At 61.1% G+C, this 18,735-nt stretch overlaps 1 protein-coding gene across 2 annotated transcripts; it reads right to left on the bottom strand.

Annotated features, from left to right (window-relative positions):
- Positions 1-16,068, bottom strand: SYT7 (synaptotagmin 7). Of its 2 annotated transcripts, XM_042814812.1 has the most exons (13): positions 16,000-16,068; positions 10,565-10,668; positions 10,151-10,230; positions 9,300-9,431; positions 8,598-8,813; positions 6,260-6,616; positions 5,297-5,422; positions 3,596-3,731; positions 2,994-3,264; positions 2,750-2,919; positions 2,067-2,181; positions 1,770-1,969; positions 1-1,536 (listed from the first exon to the last, which is right to left on the bottom strand). In XM_042814812.1, exons 1-13 carry the CDS (start codon positions 16,028-16,030, stop codon positions 1,432-1,434), a joined length of 2,043 nt encoding a protein of 680 aa, XP_042670746.1. In that variant the 5' UTR covers positions 16,031-16,068; the 3' UTR covers positions 1-1,431. The 2 variants fall into 2 exon arrangements, with proteins under 2 accessions (XP_042670746.1, XP_042670744.1); XM_042814810.1 differs by lacking the exons at positions 5,297-5,422; positions 6,260-6,616; positions 8,598-8,813; positions 9,300-9,431.
- Positions 16,069-18,735: the final 2,667 nt, after the last annotated feature.

Genomic DNA, 18,735 nt, shown 5'->3' with positions numbered 1-18,735 from the left:
GTATTTGTTTTGTTTCTGTTTTGTCTCTGTATTTTACACACCATTTGGATGTTACCGTCACATGAAGAAGAGAGAGACCTGAACAAGATCACGGCTAAGAGCTCTAGAGTTAAAAATGAACACACAGCCCCGAGGTGATGGGGGACGGGGGGAGGACGTGGGCACCCTGCCCCACTCCCTTCTTTGGGGACCCCTCACCCCTCAGCTCTGTGCGGCCCTTCCCCAGGCGCATGGCTCTCCTCTGTTATGTTAAAAAAAGAGAGGATGTGGTAAAAATACAAATGTCCCTAAAAGCATCGTCGTCGTCATTATTATTATTATTATTATTACTGTCGTAGCAGAATTATGACTTCGCTCCAGATTGTCCATAGTGGTCTGAGGGGGCTCTCCGGTGGGCTCACTGGTGGTGGGACAGGGACAGTGCCACTGTGACCCAGGGCCACTTGGAAAGGCAGCACCCCTGTGATGGCTGCTCCTTGGGTTTGGCACGGGGTTCCCCAGCAGCTGGGGCACAGCCACTGATGCTTACAGGAACGTCCCAACCTTGAGGATGTCCCATCCTGGGGATGTCCCGACCAAGGGGACATGTGCCACGTGGCAGCAGGAAGACTGGGGTGCAGAGTCCCCATGGTGTCCCCAGGCGGGCAGGGGTGGCCTGTGTCCTGCCAGAGAACGTTGTGATGTACCCACGGGACTCTGGGGACACCTGCAGACCGCCTTATCCCTGACACCCAGCAGAGCAGGGAGCCCTTGGAGGGGTGCCAAGCAGTGTCATCTGCGCTCCTGTAGCACCCACACCATCGGTACCTGGCATCGGGGATGCCCGTCACGGTGCCGAGGGAGCTTAGGGACACTGCTGCCACTGTGCCGGCCGGATGCTAGCCCCCAAAGCCACCAGTGGGGACAATGACAACAGGGATGGCGATGGTGGCACTGCTCCATCCTCATGCAGTGCCCACAAGGAAGGTGGTGCATGTCAGCCCAGGAGGGGACACTGTGCCAGGTGCTCCTACCAGGGGTGACAACTTGATAGCACAGTGCGAGGGGGCAGGGGATAAGCCAGGAGGGAGGTAAAGCAGCAAACCCCACCAGAGGCAGTGATGAATGCTCCTGCTTTGGCAAACGAACCGCGGCATGGCTTCCAATCCCTTGGGTGTCCCCGGGGTGGGGACGGGGCAGGATGCGGGGACATCATCCCGCTAGGGTGACACTGGCGGCTAGGAGAGGTTGTGTTGAGTGGGAAGGGAGGGGAGCTTGGCTTGGACCCTCCCGCCCTTACACCAGCAGCCTCCCAAAATGTGGGGTGACACTGGGGTGAGGGCTCTGGGGACTGTGGCTGGAAGCACTCGCACAAGTCTTGACTTGCAGTGGGGACACGAGGACAGGGATGTCCCCAGCGCAGTCCCCAGTGCCGTCCCCAACACTGGAGGCTCAGGCTTTCAGCTGGTGCCACTGCGCCACCGCCTGCCGGGGCCGCGCAATCATGTCCTTCCAGTGCTTCACCTCGCCAGGGCCACTCTTCCAGGACAGGTAGATCTGCAGGGGACACAAGACATCAGCGCAACGCAGCGGCCCATCCACCCATCCGTCCAACCCCTTGGGGACAACAGTGCTGCTGCACTTCCCCCGTGAAACCCTCACAGACTCAACACGGTGCCTCTCTGCGGCAACAGTGGTTGTGCTCGTTTGTCATCTTTAGCTTCAAGCAAATTAAACCTTGGTTGTCTTCATTTTGCCTCCACCATGGTGGGGACACAGCGGGGACCCACCTTGCCAATGACGTCGTTGCGGCTCAGCCTGTCCTTGTCCATGACGGTGATGACAATGGTGGTCTCACGCAGTCGCTCCGTGGGGATGTCAAAGGAGAAGGACTCGTTGAAGACAGGGTTCAAGCACCTCTTCATCACCACTGTCTTCTTCTTCTCCACACGCTTGTCCTTGTACATCAACCACACCTTCACGTAGGGGTCTGGGGGCACAGTGTGGTGCTCAGCTCCAGCCAGGCAGACATCACCATCCCGGGCCCCCAAATCGAGCACTGGGGGTGATGCCCAACATGCTCATACCTGATGTGCCCCCGATGTCCATGGCTTTGAGATTCCGTGCCTTGATGATGTTCACCACGATGGAATTGGCGGAGGGGTTGTAGCACAGTGACAGCAGGAGTTCTCCTCGGCTGCCCTGTGGAGCACACAGAGGCTGTCAGGGCCTCCCCAGCCCCAAGAGGGGCTCCCTGGGATAGCCTCAGTCCTGCAGGGCACCCAAAACCCTCAGGGTCCCACCAGGCAGCCAGGGTGGTGGAATGGGGGCATGAAGAGCTGGCCCAAGACTGGGCTTTCGGGCTGGGCAGAAGGAAAAGTGGCCATCACCGGGGAAATGTTCTAGGGTCACTACCAGTGGGACATTTTTGGGGGCCATAGCCAGTGAGATGATCTTGAGGCCATCCCCAGTAGGATGCTTCTGCGAAATCCCCAAGTGGGACTTTCTTGGGGTCATTCCTAATGGGACACTGCTGAGGTCAGCCCTTGTGGTACACGTTGGGCCAACCTCAGTGGCACATTTCAGTGCAATCCCCAGTGTGTCTCTTTTGGGGCCAGCCTCAAGTGGGACATTTCCTGAAGAAGGAAAAGAAATCTTTCATTTTAGGTCTGCCCGAAATATCTCATTTTGACCCCAAATGAGGACTTAACCCTAATGGGACATCAGAAGGACAGTCACAGCCCCCAGGGCCCCTCCCCATGGGCCTTACGCTGCCGTCGCTGCAGGGCTTCAGGTCCTTCCAGAAGGTCTGCATCTGGGTGAGGTCCACCTTGTTGAGGGGGATGGACACCTCCCCAATGGGGTCGTTACGGCTGAAGCGGTCATAGTCCAGGACCTGAAGGTACAGCACCCGCTGCACCACCTTCTCGTAGGGGAACCCTGCGCCGGAGACGGAGGCCATGAGGTGACACCCACGGATGTTGGTGTCCATCCCTTTCCCTGCCAGCCCATACCTTCAAAGAGGAAAGTCTCGTTCCAGTGTGGGTTGAGGTTCTTCCGCTTCACCTTGGTCTCCAGCTTGTGCTTCTTGTCAGGTAGCAGGTAGATCTTGACAAAGGGGTCACTGGTGCCGCTGAAGTCCTTGGCTGGCAGCTCCTGTGCCTTCATGATCTTGACGGTCAGGGTGGACTCCTGGAAGTTGTAGCCCACGCTGAATTGGATGCGGCCCAGGTTCTCCCGGTTGGAGCCATCATGGCCTTCATCATCCTCGGAGCCTGGCGAAAGCTGTGAGAAAGGGACAAGGAGCAGTGAGTGGGGCCGTTGTTTCCCATCCCAGCTGCTCTGGCCGCACTGCACAGAGCTCCAAGTGCTGGCTCCTGCAGTTTGGCGGCTGTCAGCAGGCATCAGCCTGTCTCCCATCTCCCATCTCCCACCCGCGGGCATCTCCTCAGCTGACCCCTGGCTCCCCTCCAGTGGAACGGGGAGCACCAATTAGCCAAATTCCTCCTGACAGTGCAGCCATCATGTCCCCGTGAGGGGGGCACAGCCAGCAAGCTATGACCAGAAAAGGGGCAGCCAACCCCACGGCAGAGCCCCTTCCCACCCCAGGACCCACCATAAGCATCTCACTGGTCAGGGAGTTCACCAGGTCGGAGACAGAGGATCGTGGCTCCGTCTTGCGATCAGACTCATCCTGCTGTGTCTGCCCGGGCACAGGTGCTGTGTTCACTGCCTTGCCACCAGCTGGCAACCTGCAGGGAGAGAAGGAGTGCCCTAGAGGGGGGCGGAGGGGAACAGGAGGTGCCTGCAGCACGGGGTGTGCCAGATCCAGGCTGCAAGATGCTGGCAGCCTGCAGCAGCCTGCTGCCCTGGATGCCCCACAGTCTGTGCCAGCACATGGGTCTCTCAAACCTGGCATGCCACCAGCGTGGTATGGCACAGCCACTGGTCCCCTTAGTGTGACCAAGCCCAGTTGCTTTATGCCACAGTGCCTGATTGATAAGTGTCCCCTTTGCTGTCACCATTGACCCGGGGTCCTTCAGCCCCCTCTGTCCCTGTGTGGATCCCAGGAGCTGGGCATGGAGTTGCGAATGGACAGAGCAGCAATGGGCACACGCCAGGACCACGCTGCCACAATGCACGATGGGGACATGGGCACAGAGTGGCAGGGACAGATCCAAGGAAGGAGGGGATGTGCACCCCAGCTGCGGGGATAGCATACGGTATGGGGGCACATTGACAGACGGAGCACGGCGGTGCCAACCCTGGGGCAAAAAAGGCACGGGCATGCAGGCACCCATCAGCACGGCAAGCACACGCAGCACTGATGGAAATGTTGGAGACCTGGGGTGGGAGGGGAATGGAGGCGGCACAGGGACAGCCCCCTCGCACAGGCAGACAGGGAGGACAGAGAGAGCTGGGGAGGCAAAGTCAGGTTAAGAACAGAGCCAAGGTGCCTGGAGCTGCCTGGTGGTGTGCGCCGAGCCAGCAAGAGAAAGGGAGGAAGAGCGAGAGAGGAGAGGAGGAGCGACTTCTGCAGTGGGCCTGGTGGGAGGGAAGGGAGAGAGAGGAGCGGGACGCACGGAGAGGTCGGCTGCTGGCACGGGAGATGTGCTGTGGTGCTCCTCCAGGATGGGCTGCAAGGAAAGGAAGGAGCTGAGAGATGGGGACAGATGGACGGAGACGTCACAAGGCGCAGAGCTGTCCCTGCTGCGGGGCCACGAGATGGAGGAAGGAGATGGAAGTGTTGGTCATGTGACGGCGGCACTGGGGAACTTGCTAAAACATGGAGCAAAACCAAGGCAAGCGTGGTAAAAATAGCTGGTGGGAGAGAGTGGGGCCACCGCCTTCTCATGGTGATTGTGCCGGGAGGCACAGCTGCTCTCCTCTAAGGTGGCACTGCCACCAACATGAGGACTCCTGGTGCCACTTGGGAGCTTGAGGTGGCCCCAAAAGAAGCCCCAGAGTGGAGGCACAGCTCCCACGGAGCCATCCCTGCTTGTGCACCACAGTGTGGTGCAGTATTTTGGGGATCCCCTTGTCCCGGCAGTGCATCCTCTCCTGGCACGGTGCCCTGAACCCCCCAGCATGCGGCCATCAGTGATGGGGATGGACGGAGGGAAGGAGGGAAGGATGGGGAGGAAGGGGTCAGGGTGTGCTCGGCGTTGCCGCTCTAGCGGGGAGAGCTGCAGCCGTCGCCGTGCCCGCTGCCTGGTCGCTCCAACCTGGGCGCTCCGCGAGGCCGGCCGCCTCCTCCTCCTCCTCCTCCACCCTGCGTCTCGTCCTCCTGCAGGACTGCCCTCTTCCTTCCTCCTACCTCTTGTCCCCCTGAGCGTTCGGCTGGTTCGGCTGCGTCCCAGCGGGTTGCAGGTCGGGGATATTGGCAAAGTCATCTTGCTCTGAGAGTCCCAAAACCAGGGATAACACCACCATCCGGCCTTCCCTGCCCGGCGGGGAGGGAGCAAGACGGGGGGAGAGAAAGAGAGAGGAGAACACAGCATCAGGATGGGGACTACAGGTGGGGATGGACCGGGAGCGCAGCCCCTGCAGAGGCAATAGCATCTGGGGGTGGGTGAGGGCCGTGGGGTGACAGGTGTCAGTGGCATCCTGGGGCCAAGATGGCACCACGGTGCCAAGTAAAGAAAGCAAAAGGCAAAAGCAGCGTTAACGGCTCCGCAGAATGGTCATAGCTCACTTGGTGCGTCCCAGCTCTGCGTGGGGGCTCCCACACAAACTGGGGCTGGAACCCATCGAAACAGAGAGCAACACGACCCTGAGGACCGCTGATGAGCCTCAGCTATAAATCAGGAGGCTGGAGGGAGAGGGCAGAGCCTGTGAGACACAGCGGAGCACAGAGGGGGTCTCCACCGGCAGTGAGCTGGGGATGGATGACGGGATGCCTGCAGCTGAGGGGACCCTTGCATCAGGGGAGGTGACTACAGGGAGGATGCAGAGGATGGGATATACCGAGCAGTGACGGCATCCCATGGCAAAATATGGGGACAGTGCGCAATAAGATACGGGGAGAGCACACGGTGAGATACAGGGATGGCACGGAGCACCCTGCAGCCTGAGCGGGCACTGAAACTGGGGCCATGCAGCTGGGCACCCCACACAGGGGGACTGTCACCATTGCATCCCTTCATCCCACGGAGCTGACGGGACCCGTGGGCACCGAGCCAGGTTGGGCAGATGGGAGCCCTCCCTGAACCCCTGCCGTGGGCTTTACCCAAGCCTGAAGGAACCGCCGGGGAGAGGAGGAGCCCGCGAGCGAACTTACAGGAAGGACTTCATGTCCAAGCCACGGTTGCGTATTTGCCCCACCACGTGGTCCCAGCTGCCGGGGTTGGAGCGGCTCGTGCGCTGCTTGGAGCTGGCAGCGATGCCCTGGCGCACTTGGCCACCGCGGGAGCCCCGGGGGTTGCTGGCGCTGCCGGAGGAGCTGCTGTGGGCCTGGAGGTGGCCCAGGCTCTGGCTGGTGGTCGGCTGGCTGTGGTTGCTGCGCTGATGCTGGCTGAGGGGCTGCTGCAGGCTTTGCTGGCGCATGAGCGTGCGGGGCCTCTGGCATTTAGGGTCGCCTGCTGAGGTGGGGATATACTCAAGGGTAGTGGCTGTGGACAGGGTGGAGTCCTCGAAACTTAGGGAGAGGAAGGGCAGAGGAGAGGAGAGAAAGGAGAAGAAGGTGAAAGGGCAAAATTGGAGGAAGGAAAAGAAGAGAGTTAGCGAGAAGATGCCCCAGTGCAGGGAGCACTCTGGCAGGGGCCAGAGGCTACAGCCAGCGGTTTCTCTGCCTCCCGGCTGCAGCACAGCCTCTCTGCGCTCCCGCGCTGCCATCTCACCACTGCCGCCTGCCCGGTGTGTTCGCAGCGCCCGTCTGACCTCCTCTGCCAGCTGCGTAATGAGGCTGCTGCTGTGGGAAGGCGGGTCCCTTGGTGCCACAAGGCGCCGCTCACGTGCTGCAGCCAGCCCGCCCTGTCCCCGTTACCCCATCCCTCCCAGCACAGCAGCACCCAAGATGCGTGGCACCACCGTCCCCGGAGCACCTCAGCATGCTGGGATGGCACAGTGCACCACACGTTCCCAAGGGTGAAGCCGGGCACAAACAGAGCACAACAGGCACACAGCAACAGGGAGAGCAGATGGATCCCACTGGGTTGGCGCAGATGGGGATGCGCATTGCTGTTGGGCACCCTTGGGATGCCCGTGACTCTCGTGGATGGGGACAAAGTGTGGCGCTGGGTGCTGCCCACGTGCAGAGCAGCAGGTGCGTGGCATGGTGCCGTTGCACTGAGTAAGGGCATGCAGCCCAGCCAGCCTGGCTAAAGCCTTGAGGGGGTCCTTGGTGCAGGGGGGAGCCTTCTTCAGAAGCAGCCTCCCTCCCCAGCACCATGGCTCCTTTGTTGCCCAGGGGCCAGCGGGGCAAAGCTGTGCCACTGTGCACTGCAGCAGTGGGGAGGCAGAGCTGCAGGCAGTGTAAATTTTGTATATATGCATATATATATATACACACATGTATATTATATATATATATATAAATTTAAAAAAAAGGGGGAGGGGAGGAAAGATAAAGAAAGAGTGAGAGGTGGAAAAAAGAGAGAGAAGAGGGAAGGGAGTGGAGAGCTGGGACAGATCTGGCCCTGAGGCCCCCGGGGCCCAAAGGCACGTGGGGCGCTGTGCCTCCTCCGCGCCTGCCGCCGACCTCCTTTCAGTTTCCTATCAAATCTGAAATTAGTTCCATTTACAACCTCTCCATCATGGGAAACTAAATCTGGCTCTGCTCGGCCCCAAGCCAGCTGGAAGCTCCGGATCTGCCAACACCGCACCACGTGGGAGGCGCCCAGGGACAGGGCACTGCAGCCCCCAAACCTGTCCCCGTGGGGTTCTGGGGGGCACTGAGGGGCTGGGAGGTGGTGACACTGGGAGGGCACTGAGTGGCTGAGGGTGATGCCACCAGAGGGCACTGAGTGACTGTAAGACGGTGACGGAAGGACGGCACTGAGTGGCCATGGGATGGTGGCACAGGGAGGGCACGGAATGGCCTTAGTGTGATGACACCAAGTGCTACCCACGTGGCTCCTGCCAGGACGCCTTGCACAAGAGGAACCCTATCCCACAGCAACACCCAAATGCAAGTAAGCTGTGTGCAAAGATGCCAAAAAATCCCAAGGGCTTTGAGGGCGGTACTGCCATCCCCTTAACTGTCCATCCCCCTGCACCTGCCTCAGTGCACCACGCATCCCGCAGAGCTCAGCAGCATCCAGCACAGCCACGCTGCCCTGGGCCCTGCCCCAGCATTCCCACATCCTTCGCCGGCATGTTTTTGGGATCTGAACCCAGCGACCGATGGAGCAGGGGCTGCTGCAGCCCCAGCTTGAGGAGGTGGAGAATACAGAGACATCGAGACCCCGGCCAGCAACCTGCTGCCACCACTTTTTCCCCTAAAGCTCAGATCGTGCCCCAGTGCACGGGGTTGCACTGTGGATGGCACACGGACGGCGGAGCAGCGTGTCCCTGTGATGTCCCAGCACCGCAGGGATGTGGGCGAGCGGCTCCTGACCCCCTGGGAGGGGAGTGGAGAGGGGGGCATCCATCCGGGAGGGCTGTGCGTGCTCACTCACTTGGACAGGCTGAGCTTCCCTGCGGCCAAGTGGCTCTGCACCGTGTGCCAGCGGCCCCTCGCTGCCTTCCCTGTGCCGGGCTCGCTGTGCGCAGAGATGCTGCTCCTCATGCCGTCCTCGGCGCACTGCTGCTTGTCCCCGGGGCGGCCGTCGCGGTCCCCGGCCAAGCCTGCGGTGGCCGATGCCGTCAGCTTAGCCCCTGATAACAGAGAGCCACTGGGCCGGGCCGGCAGATGGACCCCCCCAGGACAGACATGGAAAGGGGCCGGATAGACAGACGGACGTGTCGGGGAGCCATGGTGTGCGGAGGGACAGGGAGGAGGGCACAGAGCCAGAGGTGGACAGACAGACAAGGGACGGACAGAGAGAGAGAGAGAGAGAGAGAGAGAGATACATCAGCACTGCCAAAAAAATAAATGAAAATAAACGGGCCGGGGGAGGAGGGGGGGCCTGGAAGGCGTGCGGGGCAAAATGGTACAAATCCAAAAGGGAAAAAAAACAAACAAAAAAAACAAAAGACAAAGGGGAAAGGAGCCCTGTCCAAAACGTGCAACACCACCCCTGCTGCCGGGGACCCCGGGGTTGCTCGTCTCCATGGGGCTGCCCATGGGGTGGGGGGGAGGAGGAGGAGGATGAGGAGGAGGAGGAGGAAGGCGCGTGGGTGCTGCCCATGTAGTCATAGCCCGGTAAGGAGAGACTCACTTGAGGGAAAGGCGCGGGTCACCGTATGGGGCGTAAGGTGAAATGTTTAGAATAAACTCCTTGGGAGGGTACGAGCTCCATTTCTGCTGCACTGTGTTGTCATTGTTATTCCAAAAGTCTCTGTCTAGATCGCTACAGCAGACCGTGGGGAGGGAGAAAGAAGAGGGAAATACAAGAGAGAAAGCTGAATTCCTGCCAGGGGGAGCGCAGCCCCCCGCCCCGGCTGGGCCCTGTGGAGAGAAACAGACAAGACGGATGGACGGACGGATGGCTGCAGAGAGATGGGAGCAGGCTGAGGGGAGAGAAGGGTGCAGAGGGTTAGAGAAATGAGGTGCAGGGCTGCTTCCCAGCATTCTGGCAGCCGGATCCGGAGAGGGACGCAGCAGTGAGTAGAGGGGATCCCATTGCCAGAACCGTCCCCCCTGTGTGCTCCTTTTGGCACATCGTGTCTGGACACACAGGGACCCCATCCTGTGCCCTGCCATTATCCACACAGGTGAAGCGTGCTCCATCCCCACGGTGTGTGAGTGTCCCCCATGTGCGCCCCAGCTCCAGTGCCACAGCGGCACCCCATTCTGCTGCTGGGGGCCATGGTGACACCTCTGCTCCAACCAAGGGGACAGCAGCTCTCTGCAGGGCACTGCAAGACCAGGGATGCTTTGGCATAATTGCAGACCACGCACTGCTTGGTATCCCCAGCTTAAAAATCACTGGGACAGCCACCTCTGTCCCCATGGTGCGTCCTCCCATGGATCCTGGTGTCCCCACACGTCCATGGATGACAGCAGGCAGGGCACTGTGGCACTGTGGCAGTGCCATCCCAGCCCCTCTCCCCCTGCCTTGGCACCTACTTGATGGTTTTCTTCTCACTGCGGCCTCGGCTGGAATCTGGTGTGCCCACAGTCTCCAGGGATGTCTTGTACCGTTTTCCCTGTGGGGACAGCAGAGGGGTCAGAGCCAGGCGCTGACCCCAGGTCGGAGGAGGTAATTTCAGGCTTAATTGACCCCGGGTTAGTTGATTTGCAATTCCCAGCATAAGGGATGTGGTGGCACACACAGAGGAACTGGAGCTCGGAATCGGGGCAGCGCTGTGCTGTGATTTTCAATGGATGCTCAGCAGGGAGGAGCACAATTAGCGAGCTAGGAGGTTATAGTGGGACACAGGCACAGGGACGGGGATGGGCTGGCTGTCCTGCTACAGAGCATGGCCGCCCTGCTGCCCCCGGGTGCGCTCACCACCTGCACCCTGCCCCACAGACACTTACCAGTCTGCGCTGGCACCACTGGCAGATGCCACACAGGATGATGGTGACGCTAAGGCTGATGGTGATGATGGCCGAGACAAGGACGACATCGCGGGAGGGGGCCCCTGGGGAGGAGCAGAGCAGAGCTGAGGCTGGGGGACCTAAGGGCAGATGGACGGCCCTTCTGGGGACCCACAGCCACTCCACAGCACCTGTGGCGTGGGCACAAATGGGGAGAGGATCACTAGGGACACATGGCAGGGCCACCACCCTGCCCCACTGCACTGCGGGGGCTGGTGGGACCCCATCCTTGGCACCCATGGCATGGCCGCTACCTGACTGTAGCTGCTGTTTTCAGAGGCTGTATGTCCGTGAAAGAGGTAGATGAGCAAATGCTAAAAGTTCAGAACAAAAATAGCAGTTACTTTGTCAAATGGATTCCTAATAACTTTAAAACCTGGCCACAGTGCCATCCATGTCCAGACATCCCCACCACCAACGTGGACAGAGAGGCTGGAGCGAGCCCACCCCGAGCCATGCTGCAGTATAAATATTAAACAATAATGGTTAATAATTAATTCACCCGCAGCCCTTGTTATTGTAATGAAATTTGCCAGCGGCTCCGGCGCTTTCATGAGTCACGGCAGCTGGACCCCACGCCCTGCTCCCACGCCTGAAGCCCACAGGGGGACAACAGGTGACAAAGCACTGGCAGCCCCCATCCTTGGGGGGCGAGGCAGGGGGCACGGTGGCACTAAGAGTTGGATGAGTGCCTCTGGAGCTGGGTGCCCGGAGGGGCCAGCAGGTGATGGTGCCACCAGGGATGGGTGGCACTGTGGGATGGAGACCTGGGATACACATGTGCTACAGAATGGGCGGGGAGGGAGGGGGGGATCCGGCGCTTGGTCACGAGGCCCCGTGTATAGAACCCGCTTAGCAACTGTTGCCTAGGAGGGAATTTGGGACCAGCCCTTAATTTCTAACATTTAGAAAGAGCCATGGAGGAGCGTGGCGCTTAGCACAGTGCTGGAGGCAATGGGACTGAGCCCTGCTCGCAGCTGCCCCATTTGGGGACATGGTGACACGTGGGACACCGTCCTGGCATTGCATCCCAGTGCTCCAAGCGCTGAGAATCCACCGTGCTTCTGCCCTTCTGGTATCCACTGTATCCCCGAGGGAAGGGCAGATGGGAAGGTGCCAGCTGGAAAATGCAGCTCCAGTGATGCAAGTGCATGGACACAGGGACTGAGCCTGTGCCAGTGGCTGCCACTTCTCACAGGGTCAAGTTCATCTCTAGTATAATCCCATAAAGGGAAATTAAAAGGGAGAAGGACAGTGTGCTGCAGGCACAACACTGAGGATTATCCCTCTTAGAGTGAAGGAGAAAGCAGAGGATGCTGTCACCAAGGGGACTTTGGCTCCTGCCCCCGTGACATCGCAGGGTCACACGCTCCCGGCACCGCTGGGCAGTGCTGCAGCAGCACTCACAATGAGTTGTTTTCCAGTCAATTAGCATCGCTTAATTAAGCAGAGAAGCCGAGCGCAGAGCTCCCTGCTCGTCCCCAGCTGCAGGTGCTGCCCGGCGCGCAGGGAGGCGGCACGGGGGTAGACGTGGCCCCTGGCTGAGAAGGGTGGGCACCCCTATGATCGTTGTCACGCTCACAGCACTTCCAAAAGGGCACGGAGGCCAAAAACGGCCAATTCCCCAAATGTTCTGCGGGGAGCATCAAAGCACGGAGCCTCCTCTCGAAGCTCCCAAAATAACCCCCGCCTGCTGCGCTCCCGGGAAGCGCGATCGCAGCCGTTCCCCGTAGCCGGCGTGCACGGCTCCGCGCCGAGGCTCTGCCGCGTGCCAAGCGCCAACAGCGGAAGGGGAAGCGGGCGAGGGTTCCAAGAGCGCCCGCAGCCACCGAGGGATGAGATGGCGAGCCCAGGGATGGAAATGGGGCGCCCGGTCCCGGTGGGTGTGGGCTCAGAGCATCGCTGTGCGCTACAGGAGCACCGCCCCGTGCTGCGCCGTGCAACGGGGCAGGAGTGAAGTGGCCGCGGTGCCACAGCGGGGCTTCCCAGATGCCGCTCGCCTGGTGCCACGCTATTCGTTCCGCCCTTGCTCATCCTCCTACCCATTTGCTAGATATTTTCCAAAGCTCTTATTTTTAGGTTGCAGCTGAGAAGCTGCGAATTTGCAGCTTTGTGCTCCTGTGCAGGATGCAGGGGGAGCTGCGATGGAAACCCCCAGAAGGAGAGTGCAGAGTGGGCACGGCCACCTGCCCAGCCCAGTGCTGCTGGTGACCACCCCAGCAAGCTGCTGGCCATGCTTTCAGCACCTGTCTCCACCGAGCACTGCTGCTCATCATGCTAGGAGCGCCCAGGGCGAGAGGGTTGGGAACAGGCGTCTGCTTTCCATCTGTGCATTTGTCTGCCTATCCGCAGGCCCCCCTCTCCAACACACCCATCCATCTCTCCAGCCACCCGTCCATCCCTTGTACACAGCTGTCTCTCCATCCAGCCATCTGGCCAGCCCCCGGAGCTGCCAGTCTGTCCATCCCTGTCCCCATCCACACCAAGCTGCTCGCCCCAGGGACCCGCACCACTTCCCCGGTCCCTCTCCGCTGTGGCACCCGCTGGGAATGCCAACACTTCAGCTGCAAAAGGTGGCAGCAGTGCCTATGGGCACCTTTCCAAAATACCAGCATTGTGTCCTCCTGGTGCCACAAACCCTTCTGCAGCATGGCACAGGGAGGGGCAGTGGGGACCCCCAGGGCTCCATGTCCTCATGCCCACGTCGGCTGGGTGCATCCGCACGCAGAGGGCAGCACATGGATGCACTCTTCCCCCAGTGCTCTCCTGCAGTCAGGTTATTTTCAGCTCAGGATTTCCGGAGACATGCGTGGTTTCTCTGCTTTGTGCTTCCCGCTTCTGATGAGCACCTGAGCCCCCCAGAACTTTGCGTACCCACAGATGCCCAGCCATCAAACCAAGGACTACCTTTCTTGTCAGCATCCCAGCTCCTGACATCCTTGTGACATCCCGTGTCCTCCAGCACAGATAGCTCTGGCTCAGCCCCAGCTGTCTTCCCAAAACATGGCCCCATGTGTACAGCCTCCTCCTTCTCCTCACCCCCATCTCCATGGAGGGACCGTGAGCTGCACCCTCAGTGATGCACTCAGACCCCAGGACAGTGGGAATGGTCTCCTATGGCAGGTCCCCATCTCCCTCTCCATCTTCATGCATCCCACCATAGGAACCCTGGCTTGGACAGAGAGAACCGTGCCACATGCTTTGCCCTCCCTTTCTCCCTCCCTCAATGCCTCGGCTCCATCTCCAGCAGCGCCATCAGCCGCTTCCCTTTCAAACCTCATTAACTCCCCCCAAGGTGACCCGCTCCCTCCTGCAGCAGGGCCAGGAACAGAGCTGCCCGGGGATGATACCCAGGGACAGGGGGACCCCGCACGCTCCCGGGGCACCCCAAGCTCACAGCTGGTGGCACTGCATGATGGTACGATGGCACCATGGGGCACAGGACCAAGCTGCCGTGCCCCCAGCACACCATGCCCCACGGTGTGCCCTCAGCCTTGTCCCCAGGTCCCCGCTGTTCCTGCTCAATACTCAGGCTGGCGCTCTGCCTTTGTACACAGCCACCGTGCACCAGCCCCACTGTCTGCTCTTCGAAAGCCCTTCCCCTGCTGAATTCATCTATAATAGATATTGGAGCTGAGCCCCCAGGGGCTGGGGGGTGGCAGTGATATTATCTGCATCTGTCTTCATTCCCCTCTCTCTCCCCGCCCTTCTCCAGCAGGCTGAAAAGCCGCGAGAGCAGGCGGAGGAAAGCCACCCCTGGTTCCGCTCTGCTCCTTGGCACTGGGGGATCGACCACAGCTCCCCATCTCCACGTCCCTGCGTCCCCATCAACTGGCCCATCCCCATCCCCATTCCTATCCTTATCCCTATCCCGATCCCTGTCACTGTCTCTGTCCCCATCTCCATCCCAGGCACTCCCATGGGCACCCCACTTCCATGGGAACAGGACAGAGCTGCATGGGGACACAGGCACAGGCAGGGAATGTGCAGGACACAGCAGGTACCTGGCTCCTGGCAAGGCACACTGGGTTATTTATCTGCACCCGCAGGGACGAGGATGCAGGTGGGGAGCGGGGACAAGGATGCAGGTGGGGAGCGGGGACAACAGCTCCCAGCACCTGTCTGGGGCACAGGAATGGAGCATTTGGGTGCAGTTGCTGCGGGAGAGGGGAAGAGGAGGTCTCACCCATTGTGCAAATAGCTAGTGACACTGAAGTTACCCTCATCACTCCGTGCGTCTCCTCCACAACAACAACAGTGCTGGCTGTGCCCATGGAGAGCGCAGCACTGGGGAGAGAGTGCTGCTGGCACCTGGTCCCTATGCTGTCCTCCTCTTGGCACCCCAGCTGTCCTCAAGGCCACCTATATCCAGTGGCTTGGCCATGGGTGCCAAACTCAGAGGGGGAATGGAACCATGGAGCAGCAGAGGGGCAGGCAGGCGAGCAGCGAGCAGAGCAGATGGTGCCCTGGTGTCAGCCACTGCGGCACCCTGATGCTATAGGGCCAGTTTCGTAGGGATGCCCCACGTAGTGGGAGAGCCAGGAGTGGGACCAAGGGACAGAAGGGGTGTGTGCTCCGTCCCAGTGCCAACCTTGTGAAGGCACAGTAGACACAGGGGGCAAGGAGGATGTGACTCCGGGAGCAAATTGGGGGAGCATTGGAGGGGGAATGAATCCAGGTGCAGAGTCTGGGCTGCAGAAAGGGTGAGCAAGGAGCTGCTGGGGACCTGTCCCATCTCCCCACTGTCATCACAATGCCGGGTGACCTTGGGCCACCGGCCGATCCCGCAGGGCATCCCAGCCGGGCAGTGACACCGAGCGGGCGACAACGTCCCCTCGAAGGCTGTCAGTGCTGCCGCCCGCCACGGGCGACAATGCGTGGTGCTGCCCCTCGGCGCGGCCGCATCCCGCAGGCCTGCAGCTCACGGTGCTCTGCCACGCGTCCCCGTGATGTCCCCATGTCCTTCTGCCGGGGGCTATCACCGAGCCACGCCGTGCCATCGCCGCTCGGGCACCGCGGTGGCCGCACCCCCGCCACCTCCTCCCCGCCAGCGCCCCACATTCTTGACGACGGGGCCGAGCGGCGCCCGGGGAGCGTGAGCTCAGCAAAACGGCGGCGTGCAGCCCCCTCCCCACAGCACGCAGCCCAGCACGGGCGGGGGGGGGAGGAAGGGGCTGCGGAATCCCACCATGGAGGGAGCTGCGAGGTCGAGGGCTGCACCGCGGGGGAGAAAAGGGGGGGGAAAGGAGGGGATGCTCCGCAGGAGCGTGACTCATTTGAAAGCGGCAGCGGTGACTTTCTCCGCGGAGCAGCACTCGGTGCGGGAGAAAAAGGGGGGACCCGCGGGGCGCGGTGCCGGTGCGGGGCGGCCTCACCTGCGCTCGCAGCCTCCGGGTCGAGGTACATGGCGGCGGGGCTCGGCGGGGCTCATCAGACGGCGGCGGCTGCAGGAGGCGGCGAGGCGCGGGGCGTGGGTGCCGCGGGGGCCGCGGGGGGCGGCGGAGCGGCCGGGGCCGGCATGCGGCGGCGGGGGGGGGCCGGGAGCCTCGCGGTGTTCGGTGCCGCCCGCCCGCTGCCTGCTGCCGGCTGTGCGTGTGTGTGCGTGTGCGGGTGTGTGCCACGGTCGCGCATCCACTTGCTGCTCGCTGCTGGCGGGAGAGGAAACTGCAGCCGGCAGGGAGGGAGGGAGGGAGGGAGAGAGGGAGGAGTGGGGGAGATGGGCGGGGGGGCTCCGGTTCTGGGGACCCACCCGGGGAGTGGCGGGGATAGGTGCGGGGTGGGAGCGGATGCGCGCGGACAGCGCACGGACGCGTTAATGCGCGGTGACACGCACGGGTAGCCGCACCCTGCCCGCTATCCCGCGGGGACACGCGTCAGGTGCCCGCTCCGCACCGCTCCCAGCCCTCGGGCTCCCGGAGCAGCCCCGCTCCGCACCGCTCCACGCCCGCTTTTCCCCGTGCCGGGGCTCTGCGGGCAGAGCGGCGGCGGAGGGAGGTGAAAAACGCGGAGCGGAGCTACGGAGCCACGGAGCGGGGCGCCCCCCCTTTCTCCCCCCCCCTTCCCGGCCCCGCCCTTGGGCAATTTGTGCCCGGCTTTTATTGCCTCGTTAACATTTGCTGTAGAGATGCAGGCGAAGAGCAAACAAACGGGAGAGCGGCTGCCGGCGATGTGCAAACAGCGGGGCCGGCACCTTCCTGCATCCCCAGCCTCGGAGCGGGGCCGCGGCAGTGGGCCCGAGGCAGCCTCCCCGGTGGAGGCGGAGGGGCTGGGGGACTGCTGGGGGTCTGTTCTTGCGCGCACACGGTGCGGGCAGTTGGATGGGATCGCATCCCAGCGTCTGATGGGAGCCACCGGTACTGCCCCGCGGGGAGGGGGGCTCAGTGGGAGTCATCCCGAGTAGGGCACAGCCACGAACCCGCAGTAGTTCGGGAGTTCTTGGGGCTAAACCCACGCAGGGTGGCTGTGAGCCTGCGAGCACCTGCTGGGAACGGAGAGCTCGCTTTGAACCAGGGGTAGGTGCTGAGCAGGGGGGGAGGTGGCTTTGGAGCCAACGAGTCGCCGTGAGCCCGACTCCTGCCATGCCAACTAGGGGAAGTGTAGCTTTATTTTGATTTTTTTTCCACTCTCCCTCCCCGTATGGGAACCTTCTCATTAAACCCTTGGCACAACCCCCTGCTTTCGCTCTGCTTTTCTCCGTTCTCTTCCCACGCACTCTCGCACTGAGCGCTGAAATCCCCGTCCCTGCGCTCAGACGTCCCGGCAGCTCCGTAACCTCCCACACCCACACAGCCGCTGCCGCCGCTGCTTCCATGGGGGCCAGGTGGGTGTGCGGCACTGCTGACTCACAGCGCCGGGAGCGCTCCCCTTCCCATCCGGTCCTGGGCTTTCCCAAGGCGGTGGAGGTGGACCTCGCTTTGTGCCTGGAGTCCCCCCGCTCCCTGCCTCCTCACGGTGGATTTATGTGCCCCAGCTCCATCTTTTTCCTCGTACGTGGCCCACGCAGCTCGGCCACACCAAAGCCCTGGGCATCCCAAACCTCTGGACCGTTAAAGCTCTGCCACCTTGAATCCCTGGGCATCCCAAATCTCTGCGTATCCCAAAGCTCTGGACAAGCAGAGCTCTGCCATTCCATATCTCTGGGCAGCCCAAAGCCCTTGGCATCCCCAGTCTCTGGACAACCCAAATCCACGGGTGTCTGAAACCCTCTGGACAATTGGACCTCTGCTACCCTGAATCCCTGGGCATCGCCAACCCCCTGGGCATCACAGAGCCCTGAACAATCAGAGCTCTGCTACCTTGGGCATCTTAAACTTGTTTATTCCACACTTGTGGACAGTCAGAGCTCTGCCACCCTGAATCCTTGGGCACCTCAAAGCCCTGGTCACCCCAAATCCCCAGACAACCAGTGCTATACCATCCCCTATCTTGAGGGCAGCCCAAACTCCCGAGCGTTTCAAACCTCTGGACCACCAGAGCTCTTCCAGACCAAATCCCTGAGCATCACAAACTCCTGGACATCCAGAGCTCTGCCACCCTGAATCCTTTGGCATCGCAACCCACTTGGCCAACCAGAGCTCTGCCCTCGAAATCCTTGGATATCCCAACCCTCTGGCCATTCCAAACCATTCGACAATCAGAGCTCTGCCACACTGGGTTACCAGAACCCCTGGGTACCCCTAACCCCATCCACCCCAAACCCTAGCGAGCCCGATCCTGCCACCTCAAACCCCTGATCCCCCCACCACAGCCCAACACGCCCAATGGTGTCAATGATGTCAGCATGAGGACACTGCAGCCTCAGTTTGCCCACCCTCAGACCGTAGAATCATAGAATCATAGAATCACCGAGGTTGGAAAAGACCTAAAAGATCACCCAGTCCAACCGTTCACCTATTCCCAACAGTTCCTACTAAACCATGTCCCTCAACACAACATCCAGCCTTTCCTTGAACACCCCCAGGCTCGGTGACTCCACCACCTCCCTGGGCAGTCCGTTCCAGTGCCTGACCACCCTTTCTGAAAAGTAATACTTCCTAATGACCAAGGCTCCTCCATCCCAACCCTGCATTTCTGGGGGAGGTGCAGGCACAGGGCTTTCATCACCAAATTGC

This window comes from Centrocercus urophasianus, unplaced genomic scaffold (assembly GCF_019232065.1).
Source record: "Centrocercus urophasianus isolate 14NV4802_14NV808 unplaced genomic scaffold, USGS_Curo_1.0 seq_14, whole genome shotgun sequence".
In the NCBI taxonomy this organism is placed as follows: Eukaryota; Metazoa; Chordata; class Aves; order Galliformes; family Phasianidae; genus Centrocercus; species Centrocercus urophasianus.
Note: the sequence above shows the minus strand (reverse complement) of the source record. Positions and strands in the feature narration are given on the sequence as shown.